This window comes from Haplochromis burtoni, unplaced genomic scaffold (assembly GCF_018398535.1).
Source record: "Haplochromis burtoni strain Fernald_Lab_line unplaced genomic scaffold, NCSU_Asbu1 Contig_682, whole genome shotgun sequence".
NCBI lineage: Eukaryota > Metazoa > Chordata > Actinopteri > Cichliformes > Cichlidae > Haplochromis > Haplochromis burtoni.
In genome coordinates this window covers 165,331-176,555 of record NW_024583043.1, presented here as the reverse complement: position 1 = coordinate 176,555, position 11,225 = coordinate 165,331, and the positions used below count along the sequence as shown (strand labels likewise).

Sequence of the window (11,225 nt, the reverse complement as noted above, 5' to 3'; positions counted from 1 at the left end):
CCCTGCAAGTTTTCCATTTATTTGGGATTTCAGGTAAAAATATACGGACACCCTACTAGTATTTGGTTGAATTTCTCTTAGGAAGTCGTACCTCGTCCAGACGCGGTTGGTAGTCATCGTCAGCCTGCTGGCATGATTGTGGCTGGGCATTTTACCACTCTTCTTGGTAGGATTGGTTGAGTTCATTTGAATTGGTTGGTTTTCTGGCACAGAGCTAGGTTTTAAGCGTAGTGTACGAATTTACAGTAGGGTTGAGGTCAGGGCTTTATGTATTCCAAAACCAGTTGTAATGTGTGTTTGGCACCATTGTACTGTTGGAAGTCCCAGTTGCATCCAAGTTTCAAGCTGCTGATTTAAGGTGAAGTTAAGAATTTGGAGGTAGTCCAAAAATCCCGTGACCGTGAAGCCTTTCTCCACAAGGCATGTTTTCATGTTGACAGCCACAAATTTCAGTCGAGCTTGAAGATGTTTTGGGATTAGGGCTCATTTCTTGGTCGCCACCCTCTCCACACCAATGTAAATCCTGGTTCACTGTGGACAGACACTGGTGTTTCAGCAGGGCGGGCAGGAATCAGCATGCAGGGAGTTGCACACTATTCATCCACTGCAGTGTGACTGTGTGTCTGTCTGTTGGACAAACCATGAACAAAATGTGAGTTTATGTGACAGGCTCGTGGTAAACATCTGTATAAGTGGAGCAGAGAGGCCGTATGTGAGACCAGTCCATTTGTTTCTCAACTTAAGCATTTTGGCTGCCACCATGTTGCTTTGATCTAGTGAGATGTAAACAGATTTGGATGAATGGCTTCAAAAAGATGCTTGGTTAACAAAATGCTTGTGTTAAATGTAATCTGTGCTAATTAGATTGGATTCTTGGATTTCAATCACCAAAGTTAAAAACATGGTGGGGAGGTCTACTTCAGGGACTCCATTTTCTGGAGCAGACTCACACAGCAACTACTACCTGTGCCTCCACACCTGCTGATCGAAGCAGCCACGCCTCAACTTCAGTTAATGACGTGACCGCCCACAGAAGACAACTGCCCCACGAGTCTGTAGGCAGGACCACAGACGTGCACAGACACAGAAACGTGTCCTGAGCTGATCCTCGACTGTGCAAAACATTAGAAACAATAAGTACATTTAGATTAAAAAACTGAAAATGTACATTGTGCAAATAGAAAATGGGATGTTCAAGTGCTTTGTGCCATATTAGCACCGCAACGCAGAGTGACCAGAGTGATGTAAGCCGTAGTAATCCTGCTAGGTGTGTGTGTGCTCGCCTGTTGTCCTGATGCCCACTGCACTGCATTAGTTTTGGGTCCGTTCTTTGCTAGCTGTAAAACAGACTGAAGTGACTGAATGATTCATCCTGATGTGTCTGTGTCAGGTATCAGCAGGCTGCAGAGGTGGGAGAGAGCAAAGCTTCATGGTCTGAACCCACCTGAGGAGATCAGAGACCTGCTGCTACAAACCCACGCCGACCCAGAGTACAACCTGGGGTAACACACACACACACACACACACACACACACACACACACACACTTGTATCCCCAGAATATTTGAAAAGATCACAACATGATGGGTCATAAACATTACTGAAGGATGAGTGACAGCCCAGATGTTGACAGCTTAAAGCTGATTTGTGTCAGAAGGGTTCATGAAGCCATCAGGTTCCAGACACATCACCTCCTAACAGACACAAACATAGTGTGCAAATTAAAGGTCACATTGTTTCTTTTGTTAAAAATGTTCTCTTTTTATCTCTAAGGAGATGTAGAGAAGTGCCCCTCAGCTGTAAAAGCCTCTTCATGAGGACAATACCTCAAGAACGAGGTGACGTAGGCTCTGGAGATACACGTGCATCTGCTAAAAATCCCGGATGAGTTCGAATCTCCCCGATCTTCAAAGTCCGTTTCAGCAGTTTTTTGAGAATCACCTAAGATTTTCACATTTATACCATAGACGTATCTGCTAGGAGGCTGGAGGGCAGCACTGGCAGCTGCCAGCATTTTTCATAACATAATATTAATGGATTTGAATAAAAAAGCTTCATTTTGAAGATGTCACATAAAACAAGTTCAACATGATTAAGGTTTTCTTACAAAGCCAATCACTGATGGATGGAACACTTGGAGAACTGTCAAGTGTACTTTCATTGTTTTTGCTCACTGGCTGAGTGACGATTGTGTTCTCTGTCTTTCAGCTTGTGGAGTGGATATCCTCTCTGAGGAGGACACAAACAAACTGCAGTCAAAACCAGGGTTTTTTTTACGTCAGCGTTTTATATGAAAAAGAAAAGAGGAAGAAACAAATCTGTACAACAGCAACCATGTTCCAGCGACTAAACCCTGCCGTTGTCTTTGTGTGTTTTAGTAGCTTGTAATATTTTTAATAAACACATTGAACCCAAACTGACTTATTCTTGTCTTATTATGCAAGTTTAATGTTGTTTGTTGAAATAAATAGTGAAAGACACATGAAGGACAAACAGTTGTAAAATCAATTACCTCGGCTTCTTCCATGTGCTCTGTAATCTGACACCTGTTTGCTTCAGGGTTTTTATAACTGCTGGATTTTTAATTCCTGGTCTGAAGAGGATGAGAGGTGAGTAGGGCTAATGACGCATCAGCGCTCTGCATGCACTCTGTTAGCCCGCCTTCCGTGCCGCCTGATTGGTTTGTTGTTTACTCACACATTCGGTGCTAATTGGCTGTCACTCGAAGAGCTGAGCGACAGCAGTCGCACGACCTGCTGATTGGTGGAGAGGCTCCGGGCTGCCATCAGAGGCGGGGCACTCAGGTTGTAAATCTTTCGGTGGGCGGGACAATGACCGTCTACATGCGTAATCGACTTTATTCCCGGGCCTATGATTGGATTAGCTTCAGCCCGTATATCCAGATCTTTGAGAAATTTGATTTACTAAATGGCTTAAACGTGTTGATATCGTTTGTGCATAACTTGGGAAGCGTTGAAAGTGTCATTTAAACATTAGCTTGTAAAATATTCATTTATGTTTTATCACAGACTGTGTCATTTCTTTAGGAGAGGTCTTTACTTTGAAAGATTTTACCGGATGATGTAGTTAGTGAGTGAGCGGCTAGCTTGATAACGGTGGATGCTGTAGCCCGTTTGGCTGTCGGAGCCGCTCTCCTCCTGTACTCAGGAGAACGATAACTACTGTACTGCATAGGTAAACTAACCCTGAATCATATTTAGAGAAGCCTTTAAAAGGCCTCGGTTCACTGGTGTGTTTGTTTTACATACAACCTTTAGCCGCTCGGGAACGACTGGATGCTGTTGCAGTGGAAATCTGTTGACGATGATTTTTCACTCATGAGCGGCTGTCACGTAACTCTGTAGACTGTTGTGATAAGATAAGAGAAAAGGAACAGGCTGTTTAAAAATTACTTCCTGCCACCTTTGTTTGATTGCCGTGAGGAGGTAAAGCCAGAAGGCATGGTGCTGTGATACTCCCGGGGCAGCGGACACACGGACTGGTAAGCAACCTGTTCATCTCCGCAGGATTATCCGTCCAAACGGACGCTAGCTGCCGAGCGTGCTAGCCGCGACTCTGTCGCTCCCTGGCTAACTGCTGCTCTATAGCTCGACAGATTTCAGTGTGCAGTGATTGTTCACAAGTCATTTCATACTATATTATTATAGGCAGTTAATTGTGTTGCCATTACAAATCAGTGCTACATCTCCAATATAACCCAGCATTTAGGCCAGGCTCATCGGGAAAACGGCCAAATATTGAATGCTAAATGTTAACATTGACCAAATGGACAGAAGTGTCTTTATTATAGTGTGTGGTAGTAGAAATCTGTGTGGAATATTATTGGATTATATTTATTATTTTCAGACGGATAGTAGGTGATTATAGAGCAGCAGAAGACAGTAATGATCTAACACGGGCCTGTGTCAGCCTGGCCTGAGCGTCTACAACTAATAATATCCTGAGAATAAAGTCTTTGTGACAGGCTGCGCATATGTGCTTTACCATGTTGCACTTCAAAGTTTCCTGATTGTCACAGGCAGCACACAGCATGGTGATGATTAGTGGGCCGGGATGATGGGGACAACAGGCATCCTTTAAATTATTGAAAACCTTCTTGGTGCATTAGATGGTTTGTGTGGAAAAGGCCTCCAATCTTCATCTAATGCAGCCTTAAGTTGTCACACTTGTTAATGGAGTTGGGAAGCCCAAATCCACACAGGGTTCGTGAGAAGACCAGACTCATACAGCAGAAATAAAACAGCATCCAGTGTGATATTTGTTTTAGTGCCAGCTTGTGTCCCATGACCAGAATTCCCGTCTCATGGGCTCGTCTGTCTCTGCGGGTTCCAGTTAGCCTGGTTGCTTGGCTGTACGGTACGTCTGATTCCCCAGCCATCTGATGCTGGAACGGTTTTTATTGCCATGCTGTGAAACACTTTGAACCAGCAAGTTTCTTTCAAATGTGGAAAAAACGGTAATGCTTTGTTTCCTGGTCTCTGACATGATGTGTTGGACTACAATGGGCATAATAGGCAATCTCTTCATTTTTAAACATTTGTTATTTTAGAACCTAAATCATAAAGCAAATGAACGGTGGCAAACTATTAACATTATTTATAATTGTATAATATTACTGGTTTAATTTAAACATTAAATATGCTAAGTCTTTTTCATCTATAGTCATCTATATGTACCAGTCTGGAAAGGCCTACAAAGCCATTTCTGCGCTTTGGGGTTCCAGCGAACCGCAGTGAGAGCCACTATCCACAAATAAAGAAAACCTGGAACAGTGCTGAATCTTCCAAGGATTGGCTGGCCCATCAGGCACGATCTGATATCGTCGTGTTGGTGTTGTTCCCAGATCATCATGAAAATGTTGTTCCAGGATCAACATTGCAAGTGACCAATCAGAATGTTGTGATGTCATACTTTTGCGACTTCGGGAAAAACCGCCGTAAAACAAAAAACTGTACTTAAGTTGCGAGAAACCGCCTCTGTCCGCCGATCAACGGACCCTGACCCTAACCCTAACCCTTTAATAAACGCTGAGCAGAACTGATATTGTCCTTGCAACATTGGAATTTCATAAATGCACGAATGGCTTGGCGCGCAAAAGAATAACGTCACAACAATGTGATTGGTCACTTGCAATGTTGAACCTGGAACAACATTTTCATGATGATCTGGGAACAACACCGACACGACGATATCAGATCATCCGGCCCATCAGAGTTACACTAATAGCATATCAACGACTCAACACAAAAGAACAACATGTAAACTGCTTCCTCACTTACCCTAGTTGAGGTTCATGATTCATCAATAAGACAGAGAGCAAACGTTGCATCTGTGGGAGATCTACAGTGGCAGTGATCTCACATTTCCCTCATTCCCAAGACATTTGGGAAAATGTTCTGTGGACTGATGAGACAAACTTTTTACAGGGCTTGCGTTAGTGAAGCTAACACAGCATTTCAGAAAAAGATCATGGTAGCAACAGTCAAACATGGTGGTGCTAGTGTGACGGTCAGGGGCTACTTTGCTACTTCAGGACCTGGCTGACTTCTGACCACGACCAGAACATCCGGAGGGAGAATGTCCATCCATCAGTGTCATGAAGCCCAAACACACCTGGGCTGTGCAGCAACAGCAAGGCCACCTCTGATGGGACATGGATTCAATTGCAATGCTTTGGCATGACCTTAAACAGGGTGTTCATGCTGGTTTGAGGCACAGTTCCTCCACAGTGAAGTGAAAAACACATTGATAGTTATTACAAATGCTTGATTTCAGCTCCTGCTGCCAAGGGTGGCACTGAGTTATTAGCTTTAGTGGGCAATTATTTGTCACACAGGTAGGTGTAGATAGAGTTTGTCCGTTAACAACAGATATCCTAATCTAACAAACTGTATTTTGTACTTGAACAGTATAACAGTAACATTTGTTTGATGATCTGTAGCAAGTCAGTGTGACGAATATGCAAAAAAATGAGAAAGGAGGCAAATACAACTATGTACAAATAGACTATTGATGGTAAATGTTTGATACTCTTATTACTGACATCTTCTCTCACCACAGTGATGGATAATGCTCATACTAAGACGGTGGAGGAGGTTTTGGGGTTCTTTGGTGTAAATGAATCTACAGGTCTGAGCTGTGAGCAGCTGAAGAAGAACAGAGAGAGATGGGGACCCAATGGTAAATATGGAAATCATTACTGGCCCTTTGTTTGGTGTTTCATAGTCTGCTGGTACCATGTAGACTTCAGAGAGCCGTATTGTTTCCCTTACATGTCCGACTTTGTGATCTTACAGGTACAGATATAATATTAATAAATGTGCTCATAAATATACATCAATTATTGTGTAATGATCTCTTCAACAACTTAATGTATTCTCATAAACTTAGAAATAATACATTAAAAACACATAGGAGCAGGTGCTGGTTTGGAAGCAACACTGTTGCCAAGTGACCTTCAATGCAGTGGCCAAGATAGACGTTGTTCTGCCGAATCATCACGACGAGCCGCATCCATAGTACGCCTTATAAGTCACACCAAATCACAACAACTGCTGCATCAAGTCATTTGACCAATTTTACCAATTCTGTCTCCCTTAGGCAGCATCATTAGAAGACATAGCATACATTTTCACTGCTATGCTGATGACACCCAGCTCTATCTGTCCATGAAGCCAGATAACACACACCAATGAGTTAAACTGCAGGAATGTCTTAAAGACATAAAGACCTGGATGGCCGCTAACTTTCTGCTTCTTAATTCAGATCAAACTGAAGTAGAAAGAGAGCAGATTTCTCCTGTGTCGGCTCCCTGTTAAATCCAGAATTCAAAATCCTGCTTATCACATACAAGGTCTAAAATAATCAGGCCCCACCGTCGCTTAAAAACCTCATAGAGCACTTTGCTCTCAGATGGCTGATTTACTTGTTCAATTCAATTCAATTTTAGGTGACAGGTGAAGAGGCCATGCTACTAGCAAGTTGGCTACGAGCTAAGCTAAGCTAGGGACTGAGTACTGTGAATATAATTAGCTGGTGATTCAACAGAGAGTGTGCTTTCTTATTTTGGTGCTGGAAGTGTCTGAAGATTGCACTGTGAAATAAGATGTAACATATAAGTGTTTAATTATTGGCCACACAAAACACAACTGTCTGTTGTAACAGGAAGTAAAAATCTAAAGCAGAGAGAGACATGTGACCCAAAGGCTTGGAAATGATTCAGCAACAGCAGCTGATTGTAAGCTAGCATTTTGCCAGTTAATGTTAGGGTTCAGTATCCTGACGTCACAAAAACAGTTTGATTACGTTCTCACATCACATGAGAATGTCCAACAGGCCACCTTAAAGAAAGTCTCACTAACGCGGGGCTAAAGCAGGGGTAGTTGGCTCAGCTCTCAGTGTCGTACATGTGGTCATCAGACAGCGCAGGGTCCTGTTAGTACAGGCAGCTAGCGTCTCCAGCACAGCTGAGTCACTGAAGCTCTCTTAGCTTTGCCATGTAAGTGAATGTTTGCAAAAGCACCCCTGCAAACATCAGGGACACGCACCATCACGCACTGAAGTAACGTGGATGTGTTTCTGGATGTTGTGGTCATTCTCCATTTGAACTGTGAAGCACTTTTATCTGACACTAGCTCTGTGTACTCTACAGACGAGCAGAGCCACACCGTCTCCTTTTCTCCTCCCATCATTCATCAATCAAAAACACAGGTTTCACGTTCAGTCTTTCTTCATGTAGAGTGCACACGTTGGTTTTCAGCCTCTGTGCATTCACGGAGGCATCTCTTGATTTATTCCTATCGACTTGGTTTTTCGTAACTTGGCTGAATCTCATGAATTCTGCAGGCAGTCACTGTAGCTGTGTCCTTTGTGTTGTGTACAGCAGATGACCCATTTGCTTCATTTTGTTGTCTTTCTTATTCCCTTTGCAAATGACTGACCTCTTCTTTTACTTGTTTGCTTCCAGAGTTACCAGCTGAAGAGGGTGAGTTATCTCCTTCTGCAGTATTTTTTCTTTCTGACACCAGGTTTTTCACTCTGTCAGTGCCTCTCAGTCTCAGTCTGCCTCTTCCTCCTCTGTACTGGTCCATGCAGGGAAGTCCCTGTGGGAGCTGGTGGTGGAGCAGTTTGAGGATCTCCTGGTTCGAATCCTGCTGCTGGCTGCATGTATCTCATTCGTAAGGAAACCACAAAGTTCATCATAACCAGTTCCACAGTTAAAGTGCTCATGAATCTTGTTTGTGTGAATAACACAGCATATATCAGGTTAATCATGCTGGTATGCAGAGGCACACTGGCTTTGGTCTGAAGTTATTTTGGGTTTTTGTGTCACAATTTTGCTTTTCCTTCATTCATATAATCTGTTATACACGCAGAGTGTAAATGAAGTGTGTGTAGGCCCTCACCTGTCTGTGGCTTCTCTGTCCACCAGACCCTGGCATGGTTTGAAGAAGGTGAAGGGACGATCACAGCCTTTGTCGAACCTTTCGTCATACTCCTCATCCTCATTGCAAATGCTATCGTGGGTGTATGGCAGGTAAAGCCCGTGTGTGTGTGCACAGCTGATTGTCTCATCAGTATAAGGTCATGTTGGCAACAGTATGACTGAATCTCTACATGTTGGGATCATATAGCAGACTGCTGTGTAGGTGGGGTGGCAGCTGATGACGTTTTCATTTCTACCATTTAAGAGAATGTCGCTGCTTACAGTTTGTATATGTGCGTATCTGGGCTGCATGGCCTGAGTCGCACACTTTAACACTAGGAAACCACCTCCTTCCTCACCAGTTTGGGTTATGTTACTGTGTTACTTCGCACACTTAAGGTTACTGCCATTAAAAGGTGACGAGCCTGAGAAAAGCTACTCACTTGAATCTTTCCAAAAATAAACGATGTGTAGCCTGCTGCGCACTGACCTCATTTACTCCACCACATAACCAGCTAAAAACGTGTTCGTGTCACTTCGAGTGATGCTTTTTCCAAACTGTAAATGCCACGCTCTGTGAGAGCTGGTGCACTCGCTAACGTCTGCAGTGGATTATGGCTTATTTGGAAAATGAACTAAAAACTATAAAACGAAGATGTTATTTGTTCCAAAGCAGTTACACTGTTGCTGTCCACGAGTCGATAGTTCAGGCGCTTTTGCTTTCAGCTGCTCCTTTATCCCCGAGTGGTCTCGCAGCAGATGGATCTGCATGTTTGCTTTGGCACTGATGTGACACCACATGCTCTTCCTGATGTAACCGTCCCCACTTATCCAGGACTGGGACCAGCAGCAGCAGTTTGTCACCCTGTAAAGCCCTGCTTAGGTCATAATTAGTTGAACTTAGTTTGGCTTTTTGGCTTCAATTAATGGATCGAATTAATAATTGATCTGTAGTTAAGGCACCGTGCTAATGGTAACACCAGGGCAGTATACTTGTACAGGTTGGATTACTTTCTTCCTGGACGCAGTGTAAAGTACTGCATCATGGTTAAAGCATCTTCCATGTATTACATTTGTATGTGTGATTGTAACAGAGACACCTGAGCTGAGCGCTCTTTCAGGAGTTTATTAGCACAATTAAAGGTTTGTTGATTAATCCTTTCATAAAAGGTTGGTGGTTCCTGTCACTGATACCTGGGACTTTGAACGGTTTCATTTTCTGCTGTGTTTGTAGGTCAACAGGAAATAACCAACAGAGAACCAAAGACCTAATCACGTTTTGGCTTTCTGTTTCCTGGATTAGGCCTCTGTGTGTGTGTGTGATCTCCTGTCATGTTTGATGCCCACATACCAACATACATGAGCTATGTTGAAAACTGACGTGCCACTGTGTCCTGCAGGAGCGTAATGCAGAGAACGCCATTGAAGCTCTGAAGGAGTACGAGCCAGAGATGGGCAAAGTGTACCGACAGGACAAGAAGAGCGTCCAGAGAGTCAGAGCCCGAGACATTGTTCCTGGAGATATTGTGGAAGTGGCAGGTAAACGAAATCATGAGATTCAAAGATGCATCTGTCAAGGTTGTGTCAGGTTCTGCTGTGTGGATGGCAAATTCATCTTATATGAGCCAAATGCAGGATGCAGGAGACAGACAAGCCAAACAAGCTTTTAATGCTCATAATACAGAAAAGTCTGAAACCCAAAATCCCCGGAGGAACAGCAGCGAGGATTCAGACAACACACGAGACCACGAGAACTCCAACCTCACCATGAAGAATAATAGAAAACTTAATAAGGAAACCGTAAAGAAGAGACTCCTCTAAACACAGGGGACCAAACTAAAACAGCCCTACAAAGAGTACACAGAGTATTTACTACAGCAAAGACAACCAAGAAGAGACACGGTCAAAGAGGAACCAAGGATTCACAAAGACTCTTAGCTCTGGGTCTGAGCCGTCGTTCTGTGGTCCACTGATCCTGGGTCCGGCTGCCTGCAGCAGTGCACGTGACCGCTCCTCTGTTCCTGTGGGAACGTCACACGTTATGTTCAGCACTTCCTGTGAGCCAAAATGAGTGCATGCTAATAATGTTAGCTCCCATTAAATAGCACCTGAGAGCTTTCTGCTCACCTTCACGAGTCGGTGCATCGTGCTCACTGTCGTGTCTCTGAGCCTATAAAGACATGTTAGAGAGCACTGGCTACCAAGCATCATACTGCAGCCTCAAAGCTTTACTGCAGCTACATCAGAATGGATCTTTAGGACTGGGGAGGTGAAAGCATGATCGAAGAGGGAGCCCTGTTGGCAGGCTTACACACTTTTTATAAAGTGGTTTCCTTCTGTTTGTCTCAGGTTTCATATTGTTAAAGCTGAAGTGGCCCAGACTGTGTACGTGTTTGCAGTGCAGTCGAGTGCAGCACTGCAGCGAGGGTGGAAGGACGTCTGTGTTTGAGCTCAGCGCATTTCCACTGCATGATTGTTTTGACATTGTTGAAATAACATTGCAGGATCTTTATTTAAACATTCTGGCCAACGTCTCCAAAGACATGGCTGCCACCTCTGCCCTGTCCTTTAGCTGCTATCGTCATGGAAACCCTTCATGGAAAATATGTGATTGGAATGAACGTCGAAGACAAAAGGCTTCAAATAATGTGACGCAGAGAACAGCAAAGGCTGTGGTTTGATGACACGTTCACTCTCTGCTCTCACACGACATCTGTGAACCGTGTTGGCTTTACAGTTTTTTACAGACGCTAGGACACATTTCACAATACTTAGGTCA

At 43.7% G+C, this 11,225-nt stretch overlaps 2 protein-coding genes across 4 annotated transcripts in view; both read left to right on the top strand.

The window, feature by feature from the left end:
* Positions 1-2,416, top strand: part of pold4 (DNA polymerase delta 4, accessory subunit) — a 5,998-nt gene extending 3,582 nt beyond the window's left edge. For both annotated transcript variants that reach the window (XM_005949667.3, XM_014330068.2), the window contains exons 4-5: positions 1,391-1,502; positions 2,209-2,416. In XM_005949667.3, the coding sequence (XP_005949729.1) occupies positions 1,391-1,502; positions 2,209-2,233 (137 nt within the window). In that variant the 3' untranslated portion in view covers positions 2,234-2,416. The remainder of the gene's footprint in view (positions 1-1,390; positions 1,503-2,208) is intronic.
* A 409-nt stretch (positions 2,417-2,825) lies between these two features.
* The window catches only part of si:dkey-28b4.8 (sarcoplasmic/endoplasmic reticulum calcium ATPase 2), a 22,860-nt gene continuing 14,460 nt past the window's right edge, over positions 2,826-11,225 (top strand). The window contains exons 1-6 of one of the 2 annotated variants that reach the window (XM_005949666.2): positions 2,826-3,195; positions 6,082-6,201; positions 7,988-8,005; positions 8,116-8,198; positions 8,453-8,557; positions 9,847-9,985. In XM_005949666.2, the coding sequence (XP_005949728.1) occupies positions 6,084-6,201; positions 7,988-8,005; positions 8,116-8,198; positions 8,453-8,557; positions 9,847-9,985 (463 nt within the window). In that variant the 5' untranslated portion in view covers positions 2,826-3,195; positions 6,082-6,083. Of the gene's footprint in view, positions 3,503-6,081; positions 6,202-7,987; positions 8,006-8,115; positions 8,199-8,452; positions 8,558-9,846; positions 9,986-11,225 lie in introns of both variants that reach the window. The other variant, XM_005949665.3, reaches the window with a different exon arrangement.